Source organism: Corvus hawaiiensis, chromosome 5, assembly GCF_020740725.1.
Source record: "Corvus hawaiiensis isolate bCorHaw1 chromosome 5, bCorHaw1.pri.cur, whole genome shotgun sequence".
Taxonomy (NCBI): domain Eukaryota; kingdom Metazoa; phylum Chordata; class Aves; order Passeriformes; family Corvidae; genus Corvus; species Corvus hawaiiensis.
In genome coordinates, this window is record NC_063217.1 from 31,155,820 (window position 1) to 31,182,471 (window position 26,652).

Genomic DNA, 26,652 nt, shown 5'->3' on the forward strand with positions numbered 1-26,652 from the left:
TCTAGGGAAAACAAATGCTGTAACATAAAAGGCTCTGTTACTGCTCATTTAATTCACCTGGGATTGTGGTTTCCATCTTTTAATCTCCAATATGTTGAGTAAATGCAAGAGCACAGACATAGAAATAAAATAGAAGAGTGTTTCCCTTGAACAGATATACAAAAATACATATTTTTGATTCCACATTGGTGGTAGAGATCATTATGTTCTTTATTAACATGACTGACAAAACATTTTCTCTGTTATTTCCTCAATTCTTATTCTTCTTCTGTTGGGTTATATGCTTTGTATGATATAGTATGTATTCATTTTCAGCTATTTGGGAATTATGTTCTGTCTAACACCAGAACAAATAAACTGGCCCGTGTTCTGCTATCTTGTAAGAACTATTTAGGACATGTTTGTACCTGCTGAGGAAATAAATTAATGTGAACAGGCAAGCCTGGCAGAGAAAAGAATTCTCTTCCATCATTGTGTCTTGTCTGGTAGCTATTAAAACTTCCCTTTTGAAAATAAATGGTTTGTTTATTTAAGAACAATTATATGACCATTTTGAATTACAACACTTTCACATGCTTTTCATGCGGCCAGACAGATTTATTGCACAAAGAAAGGCCATGGAAAAGTGGTGGAAATTAAATACAATATTTGCACATTGCTGACAGTATGCTAGATGCTTCCTTGTTCTGAACAGAATTCAGTCCAAATAAACATATAAATGCATTATAAGATGTACAAAGATATATTTGATTCTTCTTCATTTTATGATTTCCAGTATAGAAAAGGAGTCAAATTTTACATCAGAATATCTCAAAAGCACCCTAACTCGGCCAAAAGATTTCATTAGTGTTCTTATAAATAAAGAGGATGGATTTATGCTGCAGTACATAGAAAAATTTATCGTAGATTTTATGAGCACAATCTGTACATTTTGAAAGGGGTTTTTTTGTGTGCTAAAGATCCACCTTTCCTGTTGATAAATCCTCCTTTTTATTTTGGTGGAATATGATCTGCCTTGACACTCTCCAAATTCATGAGTTAATCTTTCCATTTTCCTGTGAAAAACTAAAGATGTTTTTTCGATTTCTACATAGTGGCATTCTGGTTTTTTTCCAAATAATTAAAGCTTTCTCCTTTTAGGGTAGCAAAATAATTTTAAAATTATTATGGGAAATACTGTACTTATAACAGTTTTTTAAACTACTCCAAAACTTCCATCACATTATTAATAACCCATACCTACAGACATATGCGTAGTTACATAGGAACCCATTTTAAGTTCTGTAATGAAATTGAATAAAAATACTTCATCAGATTTTCTGTTTTAATGTTGAATTTCTCTCTCTCTCTCTCTCTCTCTCTCCCCCTCCCTGCCCTTCCCCTCACCCCCCTTACACACACACACATAGGGTGATAGGCCTTCCTCTCAGATACTGAATGTGATTTGGTGTAACTAATGAGAAAAGTTCAAAATAAGCAGTTGTAGAGCTGTTCATTGGTTCTCTCATGCATGGGTACAGGGATGTGCTAAAGGCTAGAAATCTCTAGGACGGTATCAATTGATACATCAAGAAAAAGACTGGATTATCTAGAATACCTGCTATTATCACAAAAACAAGAGACCTTGAAACTTCTATACTGCAGATTTTCATCAGCAACATCCTCCCTCCATTTTCTATGCAATTCTCTCAAGGATTCCTTACAAACTTTTGTTTCAGGAGGATGAAAATGGAAAGAAAAATTGCCATGCAGAGAGTTACCATTCAGCTGACCTGTGTTCACAGCAATGTAGTTATAAACTGACCTTTACCAAAACTTAGTTTCAATTATGTTGTGTGACTGAAAGTGGCTGCCTTGTTCAAAATTGTATTTGGATGGGGGAGAGAGAGTGGCAGTTCAACCACAAAAGCAAAATTATTTTAGGAAAGCAAGCTTAGGTCCATATTTTTTTTGAGGCCTTCATTTGCATCTGCCCAGCAGAAATGGACTACATTTCATTGGATAGCTTTCTCTAGAGAGTGTTCCTATCTTCTCCATGGCAGCAAGCACTAATCAGCAACTCTTGTTATTACTGGCTATTAGAGTCTATTGGAGTGCCAGGCACAAAAGCCAGGGGTAGGCAAAAATCTCTCTTACCATCATTCTTGTACAAGAAAAATATGGATATGCAGCTTGAGATGGATAAAAGCCCACACAAGTACATAGAGCCTACACAAGTACATAGGAAAAGGAGAGGAAGTGACTGAACAGGACATTAAAATTCAGAGAGTTGTAAAGTCTAACAGACACAAAAACAAAGTAGAGATTTATAGTGTCAAGCACTAAGAACCTCTAAAATGACAGATTTTTGCTGCGCATGAAATATACTTCCCTCTACACATGCCTTCTGTTCAAACCTTAGCTCACACTAAAATTAGTTGCAGCTTTTGTTAAACTCCAAATGTCAGTATATTAAAGTCCTTTAAAAAATAATAAAAATAAAAGAAAGAAAGGCGTTATGGTTACCAAGAAGGAAAAATGCCTAATTACTGACCATCTAAAAATGTTAGACTGAAATGTTGTGACCAGCCCTAGAAATGCTTCAGCAAACAAGAGACAATCCACTTCTCTATGCTGGATTCAATTGATTGTACCCTGGTAGCACCCCTTCTCTTTCTTCTATTCCCTGCCTCATTCTTTAAACCTTTTATGTATGCTATGTACACAACACATGCAACCATTACATCAGAGGAATTTACAGGAAACTCATTTCTGAAGTCTTGGACCTTTCCAAAGCAGGTATATCCCATCCACTGAATAAACCTTATGCTTCTATTTGAGTAAGTTTTTTTATTGTAGTAAGTAAAATTAATTTTCATTTTTGAGACTGCACAGTAACAATACTGTTGTTTTTAAGGGTGAAGGGATTTCTAGTTACTGTAAAGCCAAAAATTCTCCATCTTGATGAAGATGTCCTTATTCCTAGTTGAACACTTGCCTTTTTAAAAAAACACCTGGACCCATATTAGCATTAATATTCGTATTTAAAGGTTCATCAGCTATCTTGTCTTTTCACTTACATCTCATAAAACTACTTGTTGCAGAGGAATTTTTCAAAATGTATACATTAATAGATTGAGAAGTAAAAATCTGCCCATTTTAATTTGGAATGAATTTCCTAAAAGATTCATCAGGTGACTCATGTTAATAGAATATTTAAACAATATTACGTTCAAAGTCTGCAGGTCTGACCTTCATGACAACGGATTTTAGGGAATACCACCACCCATGCCAGGTGTACCAAACAATTCCGTTGTCTGTCTTGGCAGTGTAGGGACCTCCGTAGTACAAGCCATTAAGGTTGGCAGAGTGACACCTGGTGGGAAAATAAAGGCAAACAGCAATAAGGCCTCCTGCCGAAAAGTTTCAAGCATTTGTTATTTCTATGCGAGTCAAACATTTTGCCATGTTGATGCCAGCGTAGTTTGACAGATGCCTAAATTTGCATTTGTGGATTCTGTGCGCATCAACAACAGTGGTTTACTTAGGGCAGAACTGCAAATGTTTTTTGCTTCTTTTAAACAAAAGTGCTGCTTGTTCTTTCCATGTTTTCTGACATCATTAGTTCTTGGAGTTTTTCCTGCTAATCTGTTTCAGTGGAAAATTCTTCCAGAGTTGTTCAGCATGAATGACAGCAGGGCATACACCATACTCTGGGAAAGAAATACTGTTGCAGTTTTTTGTTATTCCAGAGTAGCCCCCCTTAAGTTTTCCAGTTACATCACATGGTATTTTGTATGACACAACCTGAATACCACCATTAGTTTGCCTATTCACCTATGGACTTCTATTTACAAATAGATGAATTCCGACAGCTAATTACACACATGTACCAATTCACTGGATCATCAGAGCTGGCATTTTATTTGACTTTACAAAGTTGAGGGGTTTTTGTTGTTTTTTAACAGACTGAGGCAGAAATGATGTTATAGTTTATTAAATACAGTGGTTGAAAGAAACAAAAAACCCTAGCAAAACCCAAAAGGCTTGAATAGGAATGAGCACAACCTGGATACTTCCTTGGTTTCTATGAGAAAGAAGTTTAGATCTTTATGTGACCATATGGAGAGCAAACTGGCTGTTCCTTTTGCTGCACATTGTGATGAATCAGCTTGGTTTATCTGCCAGTTCAGTATTTCATTATAAATGCTGTTAATATCTAGCTGTTGAACACCATGATGATTCCAAAAGCAGACTTCAGAAAATATGCAAAGAGAAAACATTCCAAATGAACCTTATGAATATTGTTACTGGCAAGTCTTAGTCTTTTTGGCTTTACTTGCACTTCATTAACAAAGTTTTTGACAACAGAGATAAAAACTGTGATTAAAACCCATAGCAAAATTCTCATCTACATTTATGCTTATTTATTGCTTACAATTTTTAAGGTCAGTTTTGATAATGTGTTAATTGAAAGCTTATAAATAGTGGACATCAAAAGTGAGTTTGTTTTTGAGAATGACAAACTTGTATCAGAGCTGGCATAATCTTTCCAATCATACAAATTCTGCAATAAGCAGGCACTCTGCCTACTTTGAATCAAAACACAGATTTCATTAAAAGAATCATAAGGAGGCACACTGTAATTTTGTCAACAGCAATACGAGCCAGTAAAAAGTCTTAATTAGTGCTGGGAAGCACAAATAGCGAAAATTACAGTATTCAGTATCCAAGTAGATGCTGTCTGAAGTAACTGTACATACTAAATTAAAATATCTTTCTGGCATGTGATTATTGATATGATATTGTGAAAAATCATTCATTATTCACAAGTCAATAAATACCTTAAAGTTAGTCTGTGTTTCTCCTACCTATTCAATAGGCTAATATAAAGTTAAAAATACACTGCAGTAGTTTCAAAAGTACAATCAAGACTCAAATGTCCATGGATATTTTATCTGATTTATGTATTAACTGTGTGACAGATGTGGAGAAATGGGAGCTGGTTCCCTGAAGAGCCCGTTGAATTCTGTCTGGATTTACTGACTCCCCTGACCCCACATGAATATAGTTACGCCGTCTCTGGGATGACTGGTGAGGCAGGAAGCTTGAGTTAGTGATAGCTGTCCTAACAGATCCCTGCTACCATCCATACATGGTATAACTGAAAATGGGAATGCTGGGGGAGAATAAGCTCATGTCCAACTAGAATTGTTCACTCTCACTACTTATGAACCTACTGAGCTTTGCAATGCCATGGGTGCTGGAAAGCTTATGACCTGCAGGTATTACCAGAGTGAACCCAGCTCCGTAGATTTTCATTCAAGATAAAAATCTCTGTTAGAGCTTTGCTTACAAAAGGGGCCATTTTTCTGCAGAAGTCCAGGACAACAAATGCTGAGCTGTAGCAAGACCGGTGGCTTTAAACTAGATCTGAGCTACTTCCATGTGGCCTCACTTGTGTCACATCCCTTGGTTTTCATATTATCTGGGCTTTTCTGTATTTCATTAGTCCTGATAGCATAGAGCTGGCTATAAACAATTCCTTCATAGCTGGGAGCTCTTATACAAGCCAGCCAAGAGCACTAATTCCTTCTATATTTGCTAATCTGTGCATGACAAATACGTGTTTCTGAGTATTTCTCCTTTCTCTGCCAGTACTGTTCTTTTGAGTAGGACTTAGTGATACTGACATTTTCTGGTATTTCTCAGTTTTCAGTTTTGTGGGAGGCTTAACATTAAAAAGTCAATAACAAAGCAGTGAAATAACACTGTTCATAACTAATTTTCATTATCCAGCTAGACTGTCACTTTAAGAGCATGAGCTACACAACCATAATAAGAGCTAGCCTAGTAGGAGTCAGCTATCTTTAGAAGTTATGTAACACCAACTACAAGGTATAAATAACTGTCAAGTTCTGCTGTACAGCTGCTTTTGCAAAGCGGTCATTCTTTTGTACAGATCAATCTAATGTTAAAAAAAATTTTTAAAAGGCAAAAAACGTATGCAGTGGTCTAAAAGTGAATAGTGATTCAGTCTTAATGAACTCTATGGTATGATATCAGCTTTATACGATTTGAGGTCCAGATACTTCTTTAAATCTACGAAAGTTCTGATACCATGGGAAAAGAATCTCCAACATAGTTGCCTTTCCCTTTTATATCTTAGCTTGCCCAAGAAATGCAAAAAAAACTTGTCTACATGTGACTTTTTCCATGTCTCAAACATTCTGCTGACTGGCTATCTATGCAAATACATTAAAATATATTAAAATAAGTAGTTAATTGTGAAACATTGAATTAATAGCTACATCATATCAGCTAAGGTGGTCACAGACTACTTACGAAACAGAATTTGGCAAATGAGGAGTTAAAAAGAGAAACAAAGGATGACACAACAGAAACAATGGAGTTGATCCAGCCTGGCACCTCTTGCCAAGTGAATTGAGATCACAGTGAGAGAGTAGTATGCCTCCCTGAGCTGTATTTTAAATCTCTCTATTACATAGCTAGATTGCAGAGTTTCTTTTCATGGCTATATTTATCTAATTAATTACAGGAAAGAATATAGCTGATCTGTACAGGCTGTGCTAAGGCTACCAGTTTTATCCTTTCTTTTTGATTTGGTATATTGCATGTAAGTAGAATTTTAAAATTCTTTTATTGAACCCTATTTAAAAAAATCTTTCACTCAGTCCAGACATGCACACTGACAGAAACTGAGTGGACACATTACCATCTCCATTTAGAAAGGATAAAAAGAGTGATATGCTGTGAAGTGAGGTGAAAAAAATGAGCCTTGATAACCTGGCACCAGTTTTGCTTGTCAGATATTTGCAGTGCTGCCACATCTGGTCTAGTGCAACACAGGAGAAATGCAAAAGCAAAGTACATCAGAGATATATCTGCAAACTCCACATGACCTACTTGTGTAAAAACTAGTCACCTCAGAGGGGCAGAATTATCTCCTCCTCACTGCCTGATATATGGCAAATACCATTATCACAGACCAGCTTGAGCTGCACAGTAGGTGCTGTCCCTTCTAAGGTGAGCCTCTGTCTAACCAGCACTGAGATCTCTGCTAGGGGACAAGGGCACACTGCAAATAAATAAACAATCCCAATCTATCTTCTACCATATTTTATTATTTTATGAATACACATGGAGCAGAATGGTTGACAGTACCCATATAAAATAAAAATACCTGTTAAACCACCAGCCAGCCTTTTCCTCTTCAGCACAGTTCCCTTCATAGTTGTCATTATCCCTGTCTCTAGTACTGAATTTCATTCCTCGATGATCAGCCCACCATTTTATTTCAGGATGAAATCCACCAGTAAGGGAATCACCAGCTGTACCAGAGTATTCACCACAACTCATCTCATAAGAATGCTAATAAAAAATGTGAAGAAAGGAGAAAAAAAAGAAATTCCAATATGTCTTTAGCCCTTAGCATGTCCGAGAGTGAAACCACAAAGAGGAACCTAATCAGTTCCATTTGCTGCTATTTTTATGCTGAGAAATGACATGCCACTTAAACATTGTGTACTGAATAATGAAAGGCTGTAAAGATGCTTAACGGGGATAAAATTTATCATTAACCTTATGTACAAATGACCTAATAAAAACAGTGTTAGGGCTAGTTCGCAGTATACATTAACAAATCAGAACATCTTGTACCATTATTGTTGGTAGTGTCAACAGAAATAGAAAAACTGCTTTTATCCATGTCTGCTAAACCAGTTGATTCATATATCTTACAGAAAGTGTGAAATTAATGTACCAAAGGAAACCACTTTTATTAGGTATTTGAAAATTATAAGCACGTGTAAGAAAGAAAATATAAGGTTCTACACAAACTTCTACACAAACTTTTCTGACATAAAGTTTCTTTATGGAACTTAGAAAACCTTTATGTCTATTGTTTGTCTAGAGAATCCACATTTTCATTAAAACTCTAGTCATTTAATATTTTATTACCTCTTCTCCTGCAACTCTGAATCTTGCATACTGTGCAAAACGCCGTTCTCCTTCAAAATCAGTTAGATCAATTCTTAAAGTATAATTCCCTTAAAACAAAAATACAAATTATTTTAGTTAAACTAGCCTATCTCACTACTTTTCAGACTGGGGCATTATAGTAGAAGATTAAAAGAAAATGTTTTTATCATGAATCTCTATCACTTCAGCATATTTTATGGGTTTTGTCTTCTTTCTTTACGCATATTAAAGCATATATTGCTATTCTTTGCCTTTATTCACCTGAGTCATCGTAGAAAATGTTAGAATTATTCCAATACAGATTTTCAAACATAGGGGAAAAAAATGTAAAAAAAGATGGCCTTACAAGTTTTACATTTTAGTAAGATATTTGAGGTGGTAATGAAAGCATACTGAAAATTGATCAATAAATGGTCACCTATGAAAATTAGATTTTTATACTCTGAAAATAAATTAGTTATACTAGGATCACATCCTGGTGGCACTGATTTCCATGTGATTTAGCTGGCTAAGCCAGTGGATAAGTTTTGTATCTGCAGCATTCTACAACAAAGCAGAAATTAGCTTACATTGAGTGACTATTAGAAAGATGGAAATAACTTTCTACTACGGGCCTAATCAACAGGACTGGTCTAGAATTACTTTCATGTAACAGCCCACACAGCTAAAAAGCCCTGACTAAATGTCTTGGTACAGCATATACATCACACTGGACTGTTAGTGATGCTGATGGAAAACAGATAGAGACAATTATTTTAAGGTAGACTCCTGTCTCCTGTTCCCGGTTTCACAGGGGCTCTCGGTGTGCTGGTGGCCTAAGGACAGTTTTGAACCTTTTGTTAGAAAACATACATTCAAATGTGTTTTTTCCTGAAACTGAGAGAAGCCCATGCAGACTAACAACAGAACTCAGGATTTATGGTAACAAAAAGGGAAAACAAAAAAATGGCCTGGAAAGAGGGAAGAAACAGAAACAATAAGACTATTGTTGCAATACAAATCTTACCTTGATTAGTCAAATAATGAAGATTTTTGTTTCCAAGCCAAAATTCACCATTCTTCAAAACAAAATTTCCAAAGCCATTTTCATAGTCAGCCCAGACTCTGAAAAGGGTATAAATTACTAATTTATCAAAAAAGCAAGTTTGTTTGGATGTTTTATTATACCATTTTAGATCACAGAATATCTCAAACGGAAGGAACCTCAGGAGGCAAGCTAGTCCAGCGTCATCTCAAACCAGAGTCAGCCTTGAGATCAGACCAGGTTGTTCAGGGCTTGTCCGTTCAGATCTTGAAACTTCCAAGGATGGAGACTGCACATTCTCTTTGGGCAACCTGCTGAGTCTTTCAATAATTAAAAATGTTTCTCCTTATATCCAGTACAGACCTCTCTTGTTTCAACTTATGTACTTTGTTTATCATCCTTCCACTAGACACATCTGTGAAGAACATTTTTACTCAAAGAACTCTCATATTGCTTGCTTTTTTACTTTTTAGATTTTTACTAATTGCAAAAGACAAGCTAGTTCTTTACTGTCATTAAGACTCCTTGCTCCAACAGTTGTTAATGCATTTGACATTGAAGTGTCCTCATGTCAAATGCACAAGTTGTCAGAAAAAGATTTGAAAGGATTCTCACAGAAGGCACCCAGAACCAGAAGTATATCTCATGGGGAAGCTGTCCCACAGAAACAGTTCCTCCATTTTATCTGGGGTAACAACTTACTCATATACTTCTAAAGTTCAGATTTAACTTAGCTCCATCCGGTATAATGTTTCTTCACTTTGTTTCCAGTTTTAATTACCAAGTCAAATTACCTACCTATCAAAATTCTGGCTGCCATCAGAACGTCTCTGAAACACAGTCCAACCACCTCCTTCAGACATGTCACAGAACGCAAGGAATTCTGTCGGACTCTGGATTGGTTTTATTTTATAAAATCCATTTTGCTTATGGCCTTCATTGTAGATTTCTGCACAGTCTGTTCACAAAACATTAATTGGACACAACATTTTTAGTCCTGTACTTACTGGCAAAATCAGAAATCAAGTCAATAACAGTAATCAAGTTATGATATGTAAAAGTCATATATGAACCACACTAATAAAATGAAATGTCTCTGCAAACACATTTCTTTGACTTTTGGGCATGTTTTTGGTACTTGTGTTGCTTTAAAACTTTGCTGGGCTGTAATTATTCTGATATATCTTTGAAATAATATCTTCCCACCATGAAATATTATAATTTTTGTTTCTACTTGACTAGCAAAATAATTCCTCTGTTTTAAGTGGTGTCACTTTTAATTTACAGTGGTATCATCCACATTAGAATCCCATTACAACCATAAAATTATATGTAAAACACACAGTAACCTTTAAAAACAAACATGTATTTCTACATCCAGAAAGTTCACAGAAGTACCAGAAACAAAAGTATGGAATCTTTATATATATATATATATATATATATGTTATATATATATCTTTATATATAATCTGTGTTACAAACAGAAACAATTGCGAGGCCTGATTCTCCCGTTCCTTCTACCAAATAGGTGCAAAAATATATAGAAGACTACACCCAAAAAGTGCAGTATATGTGTAAAATGATACCACTTCGACTTGGTACCATTCACAGTCTGGTCTCCATTGCTGTTGATGAATGTAATTTACAACAATAACAAAGTTCAGAGCTCATGGAAATATTACAGCAATGTAATTGTATAGTCTTATATTTCTTCCTCTAGGAATTAAGAAACAAAAGGAGTTTTTTGTTTATATATAATCTACCATCAAGCAGTCATACAGAAAAGATGTATAATTTTCAGCATTTCTGTTTTTCCTGGCTGAGGTAGAGCTGATTAACTTAAAGGAATTCTCTGAGTTGGCTGAACTTCCAGGCCTGGTTGGAACTTCATGGACTATTATATTTCTTTTCAGTGAAAGTGTCAGTGAAGATTAGACATAGAAAATAAACACTTTATACTGAAAAAAAATAGCTATGCCAGAATTTGAATAAACTCTAATAGAAAACATCATTTAAATAACAGCTAAGTTGTCTTTCTACAGAATGTGTGACTGGCTTAGACAAAATAGCTTTTCTTGTCCATTAATTTCTTAGTAAGTTAGCAAAACACAAGCATATCTTAATTTTTAGCAGGTGTATATAGTGTGGAATTTCCTTCTCACTATCTAACTCAAATTATCCAGCTCTGTTGATATTAAAATGCTACAGCACTTTGGGAAAATAATGCAGTGTGAATACGGAAAGGCATTTTCCAAGCTGTCAAGAAAGTGGAAAAGTAATGGGGGAAAGAATCATCAGAAATGGGAACAAGTTGGATCTGTTTTTTAGAATAACATTGTAAAATAATAAATTGAGGCATGTGCTAAGAAAGGACAAATACCTTTCAGAGAAATGTGGGTTTAATAATCTTTTCCAGTAACAAATGAGTCAGACTAATAATAAAAATAAAATGTTCCAGGATGCTGATTACATAAGTACACCACTAAAATGGTAAGTCAGATTTACAACTGCTTTTAATATCATTTTAATGGTGTTTTATTATATTTGATACCTTGGGATCAAATGTTATATATATTAGTACTTCTTCCAGCAGCATAAGCACTACGAGTATATTCAAACAAGGCTATTAAAAATAATAGTAAGACTTTCTAGCAGTGGACAGCTCGAAACAAACACCGTCTAGAAGTCAGACTCCTAAATTGTATTTTCAATCCAACTATTGTTTTGGATGGTGTTTTATTATATTAAGAGTATGGGCCTCCCTGCAGCTTCTACAAGCCTTCCACGGTAGAGGGAGTGGATCACCACCAGAATGCTGGTGAAATTACAAAAACAACTTTAAACCAGTATTTTAAAAACTGTGATGTCATAAGCTGAATCCAGCTCAGTCAAAATGGTGCAATATAGGAATATTATTAATGTTAGATGCAGATGGCATTATGCCAGGCTTATGTGTGTAAATATGGATGTCCCAGGGACTTTACAAATTGGAACAAAGTCAGTGTGTGCTTGTAACCCAGGCAACCATTTGAACGTATGAATGTGAACTAACCCTGTTAGTTCTTTTTGAGATTGTTAGAACTTCTGACATTAGTCAAAGAACGGTGTTTAGAAATCTGTAACTCCTGATTAACATTTTGTAAATGTCTATTATTGGCTTTTATCTGTTGTATTGCTGATATTTATGCTTAATTTATTGTCCACTGACTGTTTTTGAATTATGTACTATTAATAAATCAGTAAACTTCTTAAATCCATATTTGATTTCTACCATCTGACATTAACAATTTTTCCCTGCACAGCAGGTCCAGGTAAAAGCACTGTGTTTTAAACAAACATTCTACGATGAGGTTGTAAAACAATAACTCAATAGGCCCAATTGTGCTAAAGCTTCTGGGTATCATTACAATGAATGGAAATGAAAAGAATAGCTTCATTTCTAACCTGAATACTGTCTTTTTCCTCCCAAGTCAATGACACTGTTTTCATCTTCTCTGTCACTGTACTGAACCTCTTTCTTCTCTAAGAGCTGTATAATTTTTAACTGCTGCTGTTTCACACGGTGTTCCAGAAGCCTCACTTGGCCCTGAAGTTGTATCTGCTCTTGAAAACATTTCTGTAAATTCTAGAGAGGAAAACATATCTTATTGTAAAATCAACAAATTTTTTGTGATACTTAACATGTGACACAAAAGAGCCAACTAACCAAGCCATAAATAAAATCTAATTTGAATAAAACATTTTGGTCACAATTTCCTACAGACATGTTGACTTCCATCTCTGTTGCTACCTTGTTTAAAATTATTTCCTATATTACTGCATGTAATATACAAAACATACATATTATGCACATTTTGCAAAAAGACCTTTGCTTTAGTGCTACCAGTTCTAAATGCAAACACGCATCTGGGACTTTGAGGAAAAACACTGTAGTACAGGCCCCATCAGAAGGATGGCTTATCCTCTATCATCTTCCATGCACAGAGATTTTCTATCCAGTGAAGCCTGCTACTAACATTGTGAAGGTTCTAAAGAGTTTTAAAGAAATGCAATCCACATGGATATGTTTTCAACTTCATTGCGCATTTTTCAAATGCTTTTAAATGACACACTTCTTATGATAAGAATCCTAACATTGCCAACATAAATATTGTTAAGTTTTAAGCTCATTTTTGGCATGCTGAAATAGTCCCTAAGAAGTTATGAATATGCATGAAAAATAAAAGTCAAAACAAAAGTTAAAGTCAATGTTGTGCTGTGACTTGTGTACTTAATTTTGCCATGCAGAGTGGGTGAGAAATGTGGCAATTCTGATACAGTGATACCTAGCACTCACTTGAGCCTCAAGAGCTGGAATAACTGATCCAAATTCCGACATGCTGAATGCATGCTGAGCAATAAATAATTGGTTTTAAATTAAAGACTATGGTAAAACAGCCAAAGTGAACAGAACCTGATCTAGAGAACTTAAACTAAAATAGTCTGTATGGTTTAAAATAGATATTGAATAAATTTGATTTCAGTGTGAGGGAGAAAAGCCTTTGGAAACACGACACAGGTTTTGCATCAGTAACACTGCAATTTTACATGAGCAGAGTTTAGTTGCTGTGGTGCTTGTAAAAGAGCACAACTAACACTGTAAAGGCAAAATCAAAGGGTGACCTTCTGGAAATCTGACATGTAAGATCAAATTTGCAGTAGTTCTAAATTGGTGCTACCTTATTCATAGGGAACATTATTTACAGGTAGACCTGCGATATTTGCCATCCATATGGAAGAATTGATATCTCAGAACATTGCCTTATCACACCAAGCTATAGAAATGTCTGCAATAGCATACTGCTGTGCACAGTGAGGCACACCTTAGTGGTGTCTGCACACTTTCGTTTGCACCAAGCTCAGGCTTCACCCACTGTCCATTAACACTCCCAGCAAAATATTCCACTTGTCTGCAATATTTAGTTACACTCAAAAATTTGATCATAAGACTGTGCAGAACAATCCTGAACACAGACTCTGCCTTAAGTATTACTGAAGTGTATCAGAGACTTGCTTTAATCCATACTTAACTGCAATCTAATATACATGGTGAAATAAAAGCATGGGGAAAAAAATATACACATATGTGGCATAACTAGTCAGTTTGTCAGCGACCTATTGGAGAGGGAAAGGTTCAGCGGGCTGCTTTTGGGCCGCCCAGTGGGGCTGCTTGGCCCGCTGTGCGTGTGCAGCGCTGAGCCTCGTGCTGGCCGAGGAGCTGCTGGGGAACCATGGTGACTCTTGGTCACAAGGGGATGCTGGAAGGCCAGAGGCACATTTCCCAAACACCTTTTTTAGAGGGACACAGCAGCCCACGACCCAGTAGTATCCCGGAAGTCCTATCTTACTCAAGAACCTTCCCTTGAAAATCTTTTCCGGTTGCTGACAGCTGTATTGATACTATATGAGATGCCTAGCATATCATCCTTTTCTTCTAGCAGGAAACAAGAGAAGAAAATAGCTAAAATATATGGAGATACAAAGTTGCTACAGTGGCTAAGAGGGATGTTATTTGACTATACGAACTGGTTAACGTGGGACATGTTGCCTATTACAAAGAAAAGATGCACTATTTATTGTACAGCCTTTCCAGGGTGGTTGTCTCAATTGTATCTGCAGCTTCATACAAATCCTTCACAAAAGTTGAATTTTCTATTCAATGGGAATGAATTCAATGGGAGATTCAGAAGAGGCTTCCTTGACAGGTGTCTGCAAATTGTCATTCTAGTCCTGTATGAATACAGAAAATTAGAGGACTGCAGAGCTTTAGAGAGAGAGAAAGAGATGCACAGGTGGATTGAGAAAGAGTGAATAAATTTTAGAAGTATTGAAAAAGTATTTCCAGGCTTGCCCTGATCAGCTAATGCTAACTATAAAAGAAAAGCTGTCCAAAAAATCCCATGTTCCCAGTCAGATCAAATATTTATTCTAATCATACTAAGTTCAGAGTGATAAAGAAGCCACCATGCCACAGTTACCGGTTTTACTGAGAAAGTTAGCCTGTATCAGTCTTAACTCGGTACTCACAACCTTGAAGAACATGGTAAAATGCAACAGGAGAGACCTGGAAATGGTGGCTCCTGTTGCCAGGCCCTTGTAATTGCATAGACAAGACGTCAGGTGGGGAACCTCTCTGACACATGGCCAGATCTGAGCCACAAAGTGCTTCCATTCTGGAAAGAGCAAGAGACGGTGCATTTGAGGAGAGGCAGCTACAGGCAGCTATGTGTGTTGCTTTCAGGTGCAGCAGAAATGCATCTATCAGTTCCCCTTTTCATACTGCTAAAAACAATTCTCCTACTGTGATTAAATTATATACTACAAGTATAGAACTTCTGAAAAAATATTACCTTACCTTAGAAAAACTTGGTATTTAAATTCAGTATGACACCACTTCATATATCACAATAAAAGATCCTTTCCTTTGAACCAAATTAAACACAAGCCTGTAACAGGCTGTGTCTCTATTATTCTTAAACTTGCATTTTAAATCCATCTTTTGTTATTGCTTACTTAAAAATTATGAATCAATTCATAAAAGTGAAAAACTAACTATGAGCTGATTCTCATCTACTTTACAGACAATACACTCATGATAGGGTGAACAGCAATATATCTACATTACACATAGCAATTTCTGATTTAAAAGGTTTTAAGCTCTCAGTGACAGTAAATTAGAAGTGACAATCAAGACATCGCTAGCCATAGTGAAAAACTGCAGCATAAGGAAAAAAAAAAAGATTGAGCAGAAATAAAATTTTGAAAGTAACTTACACACGAAAAGTACTGGTATGTGATACTTTCCTTTCTCTCCCTGACTTCAGCCTTCTCAGTGATGTCTCTCTCTGTCAACTCCAGACAAATCCCATTAGACTTTACTGCTGAACAGAAAAACCACTGTTCTCATATTTGGAATTCCATGTCTATTTTTTCCATGGGACAATCACAAGGTAACTGTAACTTCAGTTGGATCAATGGGGCTTTTAGATCTTCAGTTTACAAGATTGAATTGACATTCTTTCAATGTGCTGCTACACTTTTTTTCCACAGGATAACCCTTTTAAAATCATTGGAGTTAAACCAATGCACAGCTGAAGTAATATAGAAGCAAAATGTAAATTAGGGTCATAAGTCAGCAGCTAAAACATATTGCTATTCCATCTGTTAGATATGGACCAAAGTTAAACCATTACAATGTTGAAACACTCAACAAAATGTGAATTTTACTGTGACTCTGTCCAGTGTACTGTGGTGCCCACTGATTGAAACCAGACTGAACACAACCTGTTCTGTCTGTTTCAGTGAAGTAACTGTTTGCACTGCACATTGAGAAGCAATTATCTAACAACTGCTGACAGCTCTGCTCTTGGGCACACAGTCCCACATTTAAGCAGCAGCTGCAATTAATGTGCATTCACTTTCATTATTGTGTGAATTACTTAGCAGCTAGTGACCTTTCACTAAAATTATTGCTATAAATTAGACTCGGAATACTTTATGAAAACTATGAAAAGACAAAGTTTTTACTTGTGGTGCTATTTCCTATACTTTTTAGAACACAAACTACCTCCAAAATATCTCTATATTGAGATTAGTGTTTTAATGAGATTAAAAGGTGAAAACTTTGAGATTAAGTTCAGTATATTCCTAGTTCTTACTCAGAGGGTCAGTTAAAGTCCACAATATTCTAAATGAAAAATAATAATTAAAAAATAAGTAAATGCATTTAACTGTAATGCCTCATTTCTCAGTAGGCCTCTGCAGAAATTAGTAATACTTTTTTCCACTGAGCAGAAGTGATTACAGAGTCAGGTGCTTCCCATTCAGCCTCTATCAAGCTACTTATCTGAACAAAAGTTTTCTATAAGGTAATATAAGCCACAAACAATAGTTCTGAATTCCTCAACCACTTCTACCTAGGCAATTATGAATCAAGAATTAAATCCCTTTAGGCTTCTGCTATTTAGGACCTGAATATCAAACTAATAAGGACAGCCATGGCATGCAGTGCAGGGTTGGTGAGGCTAGAGGTATGTGATTTTGTTAGGGTTTTTGTTGGAGAAACAGAATATATACAGGAGAGGCTTTTGGGAACTTGAATTGAAGGAGCTTTGATCATTGTGTCTGAGGGTGAATTATAATGTAGTTACATGGAAAGAAGTAAGAATATAAAGTTATGGATCTTGTTTGAGAAAAAGTTATATGGCAAGTGGACAAGGTGGAAAAGGACAGAAACATTCTGCATACCAAGTGTCAGTGACCAGAAATACCACTGCTGCAGCCACCACTTCAGGAGTTCCTGGGCTTTGCCTTTCTCTTAGTATGCTGCTCAAAACAACAGGTGTTATTCTGAGTTACCATTACCCCTGAATGGTAGTATAAACATCTTGTGTGCCTTCAGTACAATGTGCCTCCATACACTATATGGTATCTTTTTTAGGAAAGAATTATAGATTATTTCATATCAGATACAGTCACAAACTGACTGGATTTCTTTCTTCAGTGCCATTGCCTAGTGATTTATCTTCTGTTGTAAATTTATGCATTTGTTTCCTCTTTCCTTATTGGAAACTTGTCCCCACTGAACACCATTTGAAGCTATTTCCTCATTCTTTCATTTTTTTATGAATTCTAATCTTTTCCATCAAAGGTTCTGCCATCTCGTGTAGAGATTGTGAGCACTATGGAGGGCACGTGCATTGTGAACACTATGCAGTATTTAGAAGAAACTCTATTAAAAAAATTAATTACTAGAACTTACAGAGCTGCCAATGACATCCATCAAGCTGGCCGCAAGGACAAAATCAATCATTATCAAAATCTTCATTTTGAAAGCTGTGAAGTAGAGGAACAAAGGAAATACTAGTTAACTTCAACATAAAAACTAAAATTTGCACTTGACATCTTAAATCTTATTCAAAAGAGTCTATTTAACCTGTAATTCTTTTCTTAAAATTTGTAAATATAATGTATATGCAGGATTCATTACAAATGTCTAAAATAGTCTGATAAAATACAACTCCAAAAGCCAGTAAAATGAGAATTTATCCTTTTAGGCCACTTTGTATTAGAGGTCTCCATGTATTTTAGGACAGCTATTAAAGATTCAAACTCACATATTTTATTTTCAAGACAAAAGCAAAAACATTTTAAAACAAACTGAAAAACAGGGAAATATTCCTTGTTGGTCCTTTAAATTTGTGAGAAAGCTCTCTGTCATAGACAAGTACTTAAAATCTGAATTGGTCTAGTTGTCTTTGAACTACAGATTTGTGCAACTTTTGTGCACCAGGACAGGATCAAGACAATTTTACTGTTATAGAGTAATTTGGGGGAAAAATCCAAAATAGTTATCAGCTTTTATTCTAACGGTGACAAGGATGACATCTTTAAACTGATAGCTATGGATACTTTGTACTGTATGACCCATAGCATTTTAAATCCCATTGTTTCATATGAAAATTAATTTATAGGCCAAGCCAATCACCACTGTATCTCACTGCCTTGCAAACATTAGCTGATAGAACTTCAAAAATTTTTTGTGAGACAGATGTGTGCTTTTCACAGACAAACCAAGGCCTCCAATCAATAAAATATTTACGTAGATTATACATAAACCTATTCTGAATTAATTAGTTAAACTGCTGCAAGCTATCAACTGAGGAATCTTTCTTTTTCTTTTGTAACTACAAATATTTTCATTTAGCATATGCTAACACCTATTTAAACCAGAATATGCTTCCACTCTGCTTTTCCTACCATAGAGTTATTAAGGAAAAGGTCTCCAAGGTCATCGAGTTGAACCATTAACTTAACACTGACAGGTCCACCACTAAACCATGTCCCTATGCACCACATCTGCATTTCTTGAATGCTTCCAGGGATGGTGACACATTAAAGCATTTGTGGTTAGACAAAGTGTAATGCCTATAATAGAGATTAATGATTTGATACCAGCATGTGCTTATTGATACACCAACTTTACGAAAATTTCCACTCATGTTTCTACAGAAATTGATATAAAACATTAGTAGGACTTTGGCAGACGGTGCTTTTTACTGTACAAAGATAAGCAAGGTGCTGATGAGAAGTATGTTTTTAAGTTCGTGTAAAACTGGACAAGTCCAACTGTATTTTCACCAATCTCTTAAAACTTCATGCAAGATGAGAAATTACAGCCTAGACAAATCTCAGATTTCAACAGCCACCTATAAGATACTTACGATGCTTTTTAAAATTACAGTTATTTAAGTAACTTAAATTACAAAATTGGTTTGGTGTTTGTTTGGGTTTTTTTACTTCTAAGGTTTGCTGGTTTGAAAGCATTGTATCTGAAAGCATAGTATCTGAAAGCATAGAGTTTTGAGGCCCAAGTATATCTGCATAAAGCTCCTTATCTCACTTCTTGCACAGGACTGATGCAGACACAAAATGTTGAGGGTACTCTGTACCTACTGACCCATGTTACAGGAACTCAGAAGTCTTTTAAAACATTTTGGACACATACAGCATCTATCACTAAGCTGCAAAGCACTGTATAAGCTGATGTCTGTATCTGAGGATTCCAAAGGAATCCATTAAAAATTACCTATAAAATGCTTCTTGAGTAAAAATGTGAACTGAAAATCTTAGGCTAAGTTATTTCTATGCCATAAACTTCCTGAATTTAAAAGTGTAAATTGTCCTTCATGCTAACCAAATAAATGTTACACCATTTGAATTAGAAACTTTACTAGAATTCAGTGCAAGTTCTGATTTTGTTTGAAGTGGTAAATCCTATGAACTACAGGCTTAAAAAATGGGTGGTGGTGTGTGTGTGAGGAATCTGCAAGAATTGCCTGGCAATGAATCTGTTATTTAAATGTCAGAGGTTTCTGCCATGATTAAACATGCACTTTCACCTTACAACACTAGTAATTATAGCTATTGCAGTCCCTTCTGTTTTGAAAGCAGCTGTTGCCATCTGTTGGGATGACACTGTCTGTGACAGGAGTGACCAAAGAGTACATTAGCTGTCTGGACAGCCTGCAAAAGATATGTCTCTGATAACTGCTGTCCTGACTCCTTGCATACTTTAAATATGTTTTCTAGGAGAGAAGGGACTTTATTTTTTTCACTGGAAGATTCATATTTCATACATTCTACTTCACCCCTGTTATTTTAATTATGAAAGCACAGTATCCTCCCTCACATTAGTCTTAGTATTTGAACTGTTCTATTATGATTTCACTGACTGTGAATGCCTGAATACCACAATCATTCTCAAAAAAAATCAATCTTAAATGGATTGCACAGCTTTACAACTCCAGTATTCTTCTTCTTTTTGAAAAGACTACCCAGTAAATCTTGCATACTGTTCAGAGAAATTTTTGCTAGTAAAAAAAAAAAAAATAGAAGACTATGAGCCACAATCAAGGCAGGTAAGTCCCTTACAGCATGTATGAGCTGCTACAAGCAAGCTGCACAAAAAGAATGAATAGCTGAGAATTGTAGAGTGTGTGCAGTTGGTTTAGTTTGTCATCTTTAGATGAAGTCACCTTTCTACTTAAGGATGCCTCTTTCTAAAGAATGTTCCTCTTGTGGGAAACTAAGGGCTGCACTTGGAAGACAACTTAGCATGTCAGCTTTAATGCTGAATTAAAACATGCTCAAAAGACATATCAAAATATAATAATAGTCTCATAAATTTCTAAATTTGATGATTTAAATACATTGGTGAAGACATTTTAATCCTCTAGTTTCATTTTTAAGAAAGCAAGCTGGACAGTAAACTCAAGATGGAGTATTGATCCTGTAGTCACTCAAAATATAAGCTCACTATGAATGTCAGACAAGAGGCTTATAAAGAGGGAGAAACTGAGAGCTCCATTTGGCAGATCTACCAGTCAGAAACAAGAAGACACAAGGTAAAAAAAACCACAGAGGGCCCTCTAGTGGGATAAGGGAAACCAAAATCTTTATGCCACTGTCCTCCAAAAAAAGGGAGAAAGTCAAAAAGAATAGGAAGAGACATGAAAACTCAAGCTCTGAAAGAAAATGGGCAACTTAAAAGCATTTCTCTTCTTCTGCCCAGCAGGTAGACCCAGAGAAGGCAGAGGACAATCAGCAGTGCTGGTCCTGGACCTTGTACCTTTAAGCCAGTTTCTCAGCAGGCATAAACTCCTGTAGTTTGTCTATCTCACAGTTGCAGTGACATGAGATTCACTGAGTGGTCAACCTTCCAGTGACAAGAAAAGTGGTAAATAGGGTCAAGCCCCTTACATGTTCAAAGCACTTTGACACTCTACCCAAATCATCAGGTTCAGACATGCAATTACTGTGGGTAACTTTTTACGTAGTTATCCACGTTTCTAAGAAAAGTTTCAGTAGATGTTGTATTAGTAACAGTTCTCTTAAGGTGCACATCCATGGCCTTCAGTCACATGGAAACCTAAAGTTCTGTTCACGGGAAGCTTAACATCTTGCTCTAGGAAGACTCCTTTGAAAGTCAATTTCTTAAACTAATTTCTTCAGGCCTTTAAATATTTACCCTTGTTATATAGCTATTTGCTGACAACACACAATTGAATAAAATACTTCACCCAAAAAACCTGCAAAAAGTTACAAATTTTCATCCGTCACCAATGAACCCAAAGAGTTAATAAGTATTGAGAGACTTCCAAGACTTTTTTTATAACACCTGTGTTGATTTAACAAAAAGAAAAATCCACACGAATTTGTACAGGAGATGTGCCTTTCCAGGAAAATCTTAATCTCAGACAGTAGACATGTGGATTAATTATCACACATCATGCTAGAGTGAGAAAAACTTGGTGTTACATTTTCAAGTTGAAACACAAGCCCTTAATGGTTAGCTGAAAAAACAAATCATTACTTTCTGTTTTAAAGAAATGAAGTTTGAGTGCAACTCTTGTGAAACCTTGAAATTTTATCCCTGGGGTTACTCACTTACTATTCCAAGATTACACCTGGAATATGCATTGTGCAGTCGTGCAGAAATTTTTCTCCAAAGCTTTGGAATCCAAATTCCAGAAAGACATCTTTTTTCTTCTCTGTGCCTGGGCTTTCTTTAAAGGATACACAGACAGTCAATCCTATATTCAAATTTCCCCTGAATTTTATGTTTTTTCCAAGTCTTTAAATAACAAATTACTAAGTAGATTTGATGACATTAAAGAAGTTCTGTGTTATGAAAATTTTGAACCATTAGAATGTTCTTATATTTTTGAATTTAAGAGATAGCAAACTAGATGGAATCCAGATGCCTGTTTCTGTTGGCACAATGTCAATATAACTTGAATTGCTAATAAATACAATAATATTAAGAGAGAATCTGCTGAAAGGATAGAAAATGACTGGAAGGTTTTTTGTTTGCTTTCTTAAAATTCGAATGATTAAACTCATGCACAGATTTTGCTTTGTTTAAATTTGGTGGTGTTACAAAAATTGCCCTGTTTTCCTCATCTGAAAAATAATTCATGATTTTATTTACTTTTAGGTTCTAAAAGCAGCCTTGTTCATACAGCCACATAGTAATACAAATTTAGAAACTGCAGATTTGAATATTGGGTTTATTAACTACCTAGAAATGCAGGAAAATATCTAGATCCTGGTAAAACATTCATACATCATTATCAACACTGCACCAGTTATATGGCCTTCAAAAACAAATTGCTTTTAAGCTATAACTATAGAAATTAGCCAAACTTCTTTCTTCCCTCATAGGTACCTTAAATGTTTACCTTTAACTTCTGGACAGAACTCAAAGTTGTTAAATCTTCTTAAGCTGATGCAAAAATTCCAGAGCCCTTCCCAAGCTGCGATTGTTTTTGCTATTAAATTCTGCAGAGTTGAGGCTTACATCTGCTATGAGTCACTGGGCTGGAATGTTCCTGAGAAGTTGCCGTTATCAAGACTAAATTGCAACATAAGAAGGAGATGACGGTAATTCTGTGCCTAACACAACACTTCTGAAACAAAAATAAACCAAAAATAACAAAGGATCATCCATTCCCTTTTGCTGTTGTGATCCAGGAAATTGCTCTCTGTATCATACTCAGCTTTATACTCCACTCCTTTCCATAGTCACAGCCTAAATCTCTTAGGCTTTAGAGGTACATAGAGAGTGTAACTGACTCAATGGATTTAAGATAAAAACCATAATCACTCAGACTAGAAATTACATGTCAGAGGTGTTCAGGTAAAGCTGAAGGGAAAAAGAAAAAAGTGCCAAAAAAATCTTGTGTGATGTGTTTTTTAGTCAAGGCACAGAGAAGCACAGCATCTCAGTGACTTCATTAGACAAAACCATTTTCTATATGAGCTTTTTAGAGTCAGACGAATACATCAAAGAATGTTTTAAAATACAATTTGTTTTGAGTGTTTGCCCTTCTTTTATGCTGACTCTTCCCAAGAAGTTCAATAAATGAGCATGCTTAAAGGAATGTGCTGGAAGAAAAGAAGTCTTAAGGAAATCCTGAACAATAGCAATAAAATGAGCTTTACATTCCACTATATAAATACAGAATCACAGAATGCCCTGGGTTGGAAGGGACCTTAAAAGTTACCTAGTTCCAAACCCCCTGCTGTGGGCAGGGACACTGTCCACTAGACCAGGTTGCTCAAAGCCACATCCAACCTGGCCTCAAACACTTCCAGGGATGAGGCATCCACAATTTCTCTGTTCCACCACCCTCACAGTAAAGATTTTCTTTTTAATATCTAATCTTAACCTACTCTCTCTCACTTTAAAGTCCTTCCCCCTTGTCCTGTCACTATATGCCTTTGTAAATAGTCTCTCTCCATCTTTTTTCAGAATCACAGAATATTCTGAGTTGGAAGAGACCCACAAGGATCATCGAGTCCAGATCTTAAATGAATGGCATACAGGGATCTGCAACCATGGCATTATCAGCACCCGCACTTAGACCAACTGAGCTAAACTTAGGGTCTTAAGGTGCCCTTAAGGGCACGTGTAGGTGCCCTTCACATGCTTCCTATTGAAGACTTGTTGCAAACGCCCTCAGAATAATTTCTGGTGCATTATTTGGAATCTGGTTACCTGGCAGTATTTCTCTTTACTCATTACATTACATCAACTAATTAAATTCATATTCTGAATTTCAAATATTTACTAATTATAGTAAATTACTCCTGGGAAACTGACACTAGGAATTATTCTAAAATTCAAGATCATGCAGCAAATAATTTTTACTGAGAATCTTACTATGACTAATGACTTTTTCAAGGAGGGACATACCTGTTCATAGTGTTACTCCTAACCAGTAGTTACTCAGTGGGTGGGCTCTGAATTTAGAAAGTGGAAAAAGGCATGGCATTTTAAAGTCAGATTTATTAACAATAAACAAATGAAATAAAATAAATAAAATAAAATAAACAATTTCTTGAGGGTTATAAGTAGACTGCCCATCACTTGAGGGATTTAAACAAAGACTAGATGGCTAAAATACATGACTATGGTTCAGTTAAACAAGAATTATATACAGTGTCAAGTCAGAGATTTGTGTTATTCAAGAAGGTTATATGCTACCCATCATCAGAATGGTTTTGTAAAGATAAACATACTAAATAGAAGACTTTCAAAGAATATACAAGTGGAAGTCATATAAGCACAGAAGGAAGAGAGAGCTGTCTTTTTAGACCTGTTGGATACATTCAATACTGAAAACTTTCAAATGTTTGTGAGAGACTGGAGGAGATGGCTGGCATGAAACATTTCAGGCTGATGTGTGGGGAAAGGGGCAGACCAAGTCTTGCCCTGGCAAGGCAACACTCTGCTCCATACACCCCATCCCTGGGGCCTGTATCCCAGCCCCCACAGGGGCTGCCAATCCCTGGCACACCAGAGGCCACGCTCCACACCTGCCCCTGGAGGCCCTAACCCAGATCCTGAGTGGTTACCAGACCAGAAGTCCTACCCAGGGGAAGGGCCCAGGAAAGCCAAAATGTACTTAAGCCAGAGCACAAGGCACGCATATTGTCTTAACCCTACCTCCCTTGGGTTTTGATCAGCTGAAACACTGCTGGAACCAGGAGCAGTAGTTATATTTGTTCTTTTCTGCATCTCTTCTCCCTTTTGCTTTCTTCTTCCCCTAATTCCCTCTTCTCAACGTTTGAGTAATTTAAAATTGGGTGGATTGGAGTTTGCTAGGTTGAATGAGCTTAGAGTTTGCTAAGTTATTGCTTTGTGAAATGCTTTATGTTGATTGAATGTTGCTGTCAACTTTTGCCAAAGTTCCCTGATTTTCTGAAGTTTGACAGTAAAGTTTCTGTTGTTTTGACCACTTGAAGAATATCTTGCTGATATTTTCTGCCATGCATCTGATTCAGGGTACGTAAAAGAACCTTCGTCCCTTTTAAGAATTCGTTGAGTGAGATCTGAGGCTTTACAATGTCATAGACCTTACTGTGGATGTTCACACAGATATTCAGGTTTGCTGTTCTTCGAAGAGTTTGCACAGAAGTGAAGGAAAACATTGCAAGGATCATTAATAACCCTTCTATCATTTTTTCATAGAGCATATATAAAGGATAAAATGCTATTTCTCATTTCTACACTAAATCAAGATGTCTAGACTTCCTCCAAGCAAGGTAAAAACATTCAGTTGTATTATTTCCACTGTATACCTTTTTTTTGATGTTTAAAAGAAAAAGCTAGCACAAGAAATCAGTGGTCTTTTTTACCATTATATTAGCACTTGCAGCTGAGTACCTCTCCAGGTATTTTAATCTGGCAGAAGTTTAACAACTTAGGGAAGTCCCAGACATGGATACTAGCTGGTGATGGGTGGATTGAGAGCAAATCTTAAGAGATGGGCTTAGTGGATGAAAAGCTAAATATGAGCCAGAAACACATCCTTGCAGCCCAGAAAACAAATTGTATCCCAAGCTGCATCAAGAGACAAATGGCCAGAAGGTCAAGGGAGGTGATTCTGCCCTGCTACTCCACTGTCATAATAATACCCCATCTGGAGTACTGCATCCAGCTCATAGGCCCCCAGCAGAGGAAAGACATGGCTCTGTTGGAGCAAGCCCAAAGGAGGCCACGAAGATGATCAGAGGCTGAAGCACCTCTCCTACAAAGACAGGATGGGAGAGATGGGGTTGTTCAGCTTGAAGAAAAAGAGGATCCAGGGAGATTTCATTGCAGCCTTCCAGTACCGAAAGGGAGCTTACAAGAAGACTGGAGAGAAACTTTTCTCAAGGGCATATACTATAGGACAAGGGGTAATAGCTATAAATTGAATAAAGGACAGGTTTAGATTAGATATTAGAAAGAAATTCTTTACTATGAGGTCAGACACTGCAACAGGCTGCCCAGAGAAGTTGTGGATGCCTCATCCCTAGAAGTGTTCAAGACCAGTTTAGATGTCACTTTGAGCAACCTGGTCTAGTGGAAGGTATCCCTGTCTATGGCAGAGAGGTTGGAACTAGATGATCTTTAAGGTCCCTTCCAATCCAATTCATGTTATGATTCCATGATTGTAAAATCAGCAAACACAAGCTAATGTATTCATAATATGATTCTTCATCATTCAGACTCCAAAGAAGTTGCAAACATACAATAAGCTTTAATAACACAAGGA

At 36.3% G+C, this 26,652-nt stretch overlaps 1 protein-coding gene across 4 annotated transcripts; it reads right to left on the bottom strand.

Annotated features, from left to right (window-relative positions):
* Window positions 1-576: 576 nt before the first annotated feature.
* FGL1 (fibrinogen like 1) lies at window positions 577-23,031 on the bottom strand. 4 transcript variants are annotated; one of them, XM_048304918.1, is made up of 9 exons: window positions 22,789-23,031; window positions 21,999-22,113; window positions 17,808-17,881; window positions 12,452-12,632; window positions 9,803-9,962; window positions 8,987-9,084; window positions 7,960-8,048; window positions 7,184-7,371; window positions 577-3,355 (listed from the first exon to the last, which is right to left on the bottom strand). In XM_048304918.1, the coding sequence occupies exons 3-9, from the start codon at window positions 17,871-17,873 to the stop codon at window positions 3,196-3,198; spliced, it is 942 nt and encodes a 313-aa protein (XP_048160875.1). In that variant the 5' UTR covers window positions 17,874-17,881; window positions 21,999-22,113; window positions 22,789-23,031; the 3' UTR covers window positions 577-3,195. The 4 variants fall into 4 exon arrangements, with proteins under 4 accessions (XP_048160875.1, XP_048160874.1, XP_048160873.1 ...); XM_048304917.1 differs by lacking the exon at window positions 21,999-22,113 and having other exon boundaries at window positions 22,789-23,028; XM_048304916.1 differs by lacking the exons at window positions 17,808-17,881; window positions 21,999-22,113; window positions 22,789-23,031 and adding an exon at window positions 15,111-15,216.
* Between the last annotated feature and the right edge of the window lie 3,621 nt (window positions 23,032-26,652).

What these genes read in the sequence shown, in the direction of transcription:
- FGL1 (XM_048304916.1), bottom strand. Translation starts at nt 15,188, where the DNA reads ATGTGTCAGAGAGGTTCCCCACCTGACGTCTTGTCTATGCAATTACAA. An exon ending in GGCAGCCAGAATTTTGATAG is followed by an intron (nt 9,085 to 9,802) that starts GTAGGTAATTTG and finishes TACCCTTTTCAG; the next exon opens with AGTCTGGGCTGACTATGAAA. An exon ending in TCATTATTTGACTAATCAAG is followed by an intron (nt 8,049 to 8,986) that starts GTAAGATTTGTA and finishes TTTTGTTTTAAG; the next exon opens with GGAATTATACTTTAAGAATT.